The sequence below is a fragment of the Penaeus japonicus genome, unplaced genomic scaffold, assembly GCF_977035675.1.
Source record: "Penaeus japonicus unplaced genomic scaffold, GWHDUDI00000001_assembly GWHDUDI00000031, whole genome shotgun sequence".
Classification (NCBI taxonomy): domain Eukaryota; kingdom Metazoa; phylum Arthropoda; class Malacostraca; order Decapoda; family Penaeidae; genus Penaeus; species Penaeus japonicus.
The window spans coordinates 27,467,096-27,469,595 of record NW_028234433.1 but is presented as its reverse complement, the minus strand read 5'-3'; the positions used below and the strand labels follow the sequence as shown (position 1 = coordinate 27,469,595).

Below are 2,500 nucleotides of genomic sequence, written 5' to 3'. Positions count from 1 at the left end.
CAGCAAAATGATAATCAAAAGCAGGATCCTTTTGCCATCAAGTCCTCCACTCACCGGAAGAATTCTCTGTTGTTGAGGTACCACTTGACGGAGTAGAGGCTCATGTCGCTAAGGTTGTAGCTGCAGGTGAGTGTCTGGTCAGTGAGGCGCGTGGCGCGGGAGGGCACGTGCACAGCTGTCAATCCTACTTCTTCCTCTTCTGCAGACAGAGAATGGATGTTGCTACTGTCCCAGGCAAGAGGAAGCCATTCTGGATCTCCCTCACTTCCTTACTTACACCCACCACTCTGCCCATTATATTCAACTCCATTTGTCCCGTTGAATAAAACATACATACAACAATGCATTGGCTTAATGACCTTGGCATGTGCCGCTGGTTGATAGCCAATAAAGCCAACAAAGAAAGAAAGAAAGACAACCATGCATGTTATATATAATATATATAGTATATATAAATATATATATATATATATATATATAAATTATAAATATATATACTATATATATATATATATATAATACTATAAATCAATTCATATACTAAATAATAAATATTATATGAATATATATATATAAATGAATGATTTAAATAAATTATAAATATATATATATATATATATATATAAATATAAATATATATATATAGAGAGATGAGAGAGAGAGAGAGAGAGAGAGAGAGATACATACAAATTTTACCTCCCTGACTGGGACTCGAACCTGCGCCGTAAGGTTGACAGGCACAGTGATGATCCGATAGGCTACAACGACCCGCTAAAATTTGTATATCTATATTAAAATGCGTTACTGCATTCTACCATCTTTCTCACATATATATAACATCGGTAACCTGATTTGGGACTTGAATTTGTGATTCCGTTGCTGCCAAGTGCCCGTGGGAATTGTCTGTAAAACCTCGCTATCACTGCTCTGCTAAGAACACATAGATAAATTCCATGACGTCTCATAAGGTAGCCGATCGGTTTCAACACCATACCTGTCAATCTTACGGCGCGGGTTCGAGTTCCGGTCAGGGAGGTAAAATTTGTATATCTATATTAAAATGCATTACTGCATTCTACCCTTTTTCTCACACACACACACACACACACACATATATATATATATATGTGTGTGTGTGTGTGTCTATATATATATATATATATATATAATATATATATATATATATATATATATATATATATATATATATATATATATATGTATATACTATATATATTTTATATATATATTTTATATATATATATATATATATATATTTATTTACTTTATATGTGTATATATATATGTATATATATACATATACATATATATACTATATATATATATATATATATATATACATATATATATATTATATATTATAATATATATATATAATATATATATATATATATATATATAGTTATGTATGTATATATATATATAACAATCTTTACTGTAAATTGTATATAGATGCGGATAGATAGATATGCTGATATATATATAGATAGGAAAAAGAGATATATGCTGTTGAAGGGCTGTTGGACTTAGGAGCCGAAAGTGGCCCTATGTCCGTTCTGGTCGCGCCAAGTCCCTCGCTACCTGCGGGGCGTCATGCCGAACGGGTATTTTGTCGGCGGCATCCCCCTCCGGAGGAACCGATGGCGCGGCACTCGAAGCGCTCGTGTCCGCCGGCCACCTCGGCGAGCTTCAGGTGCCACACGGTCCGCCCTTCCTCGTGTAGGACTGTGTGCTCGATGTCGCTTGTATACGAATAGGTGTTGGTCGACAGAAGCTTTTCGGTCCGGTAGTCAGCCTAGAAGTCGCCACGCTTCCCACGAGACCTGTGAATATATCTGGGCTTTAGCCTGCAAGGAGTCTCGGGCCAGAGTTTAGTAAAATGACAAAACTAGAAGTGAAGTTACAAAAGAGGAGGCAATTTACTACTGATTATTGTTAATGAACAATTGTTTAACTCATTGTCATTTGGCTGACTTCCTGCGAGGTTATCTATTCACTAAAGTCTCTTTCCAAGGTAACAATCGCACATATAATCTATGTGTGTATGCGATTCCCGCACACCCACACCTCTCACCGGCATGATGACCTAACAAGAACATGAACAAGAACTGACCACCATGACATTCCTCGTCGGGAGGAGAAGACCTGGCAGCCTTGAGGGTCACGTCCCTCGCCCGCGCGCCGCCCTCGACGTTCGCCCCCGGCCCAGTGCGCTCTCCATGCGCACGGGGAGCCGCCGCGGCCTCGGACCCCTGAGGTGAGGCTGGAAGCAAACGGATTGCTTGATGCAATAAAGCAAAAACATGGATTGGAATGGTTCTCCCAGACTCTAAATGATGATCCTAATTCAAATTGACTAGCAATCAGTATCAACTGAAACAAAGCATATGACCAACCAGTATATAAACAGAAAAAAAAAAAAAACTGTAGTGCCTCCGGTGGACGGTATCTGCAGGGTTGAATGATGGGAGAATTGCCA

At 38.5% G+C, this 2,500-nt stretch overlaps 1 protein-coding gene across 1 annotated transcript in view; it reads right to left on the bottom strand.

Moving 5' to 3' along the window:
• Window positions 1–2,500, bottom strand: part of LOC122251058 (obscurin) — a 25,984-nt gene that overhangs the window by 15,406 nt on the left and 8,078 nt on the right. Inside the window, exon 9 of the mRNA XM_086555457.1 lies at window positions 55–199. Within this exon, the coding sequence (XP_086411583.1) occupies window positions 55–199 (145 nt within the window). The remainder of the gene's footprint in view (window positions 1–54; window positions 200–2,500) is intronic.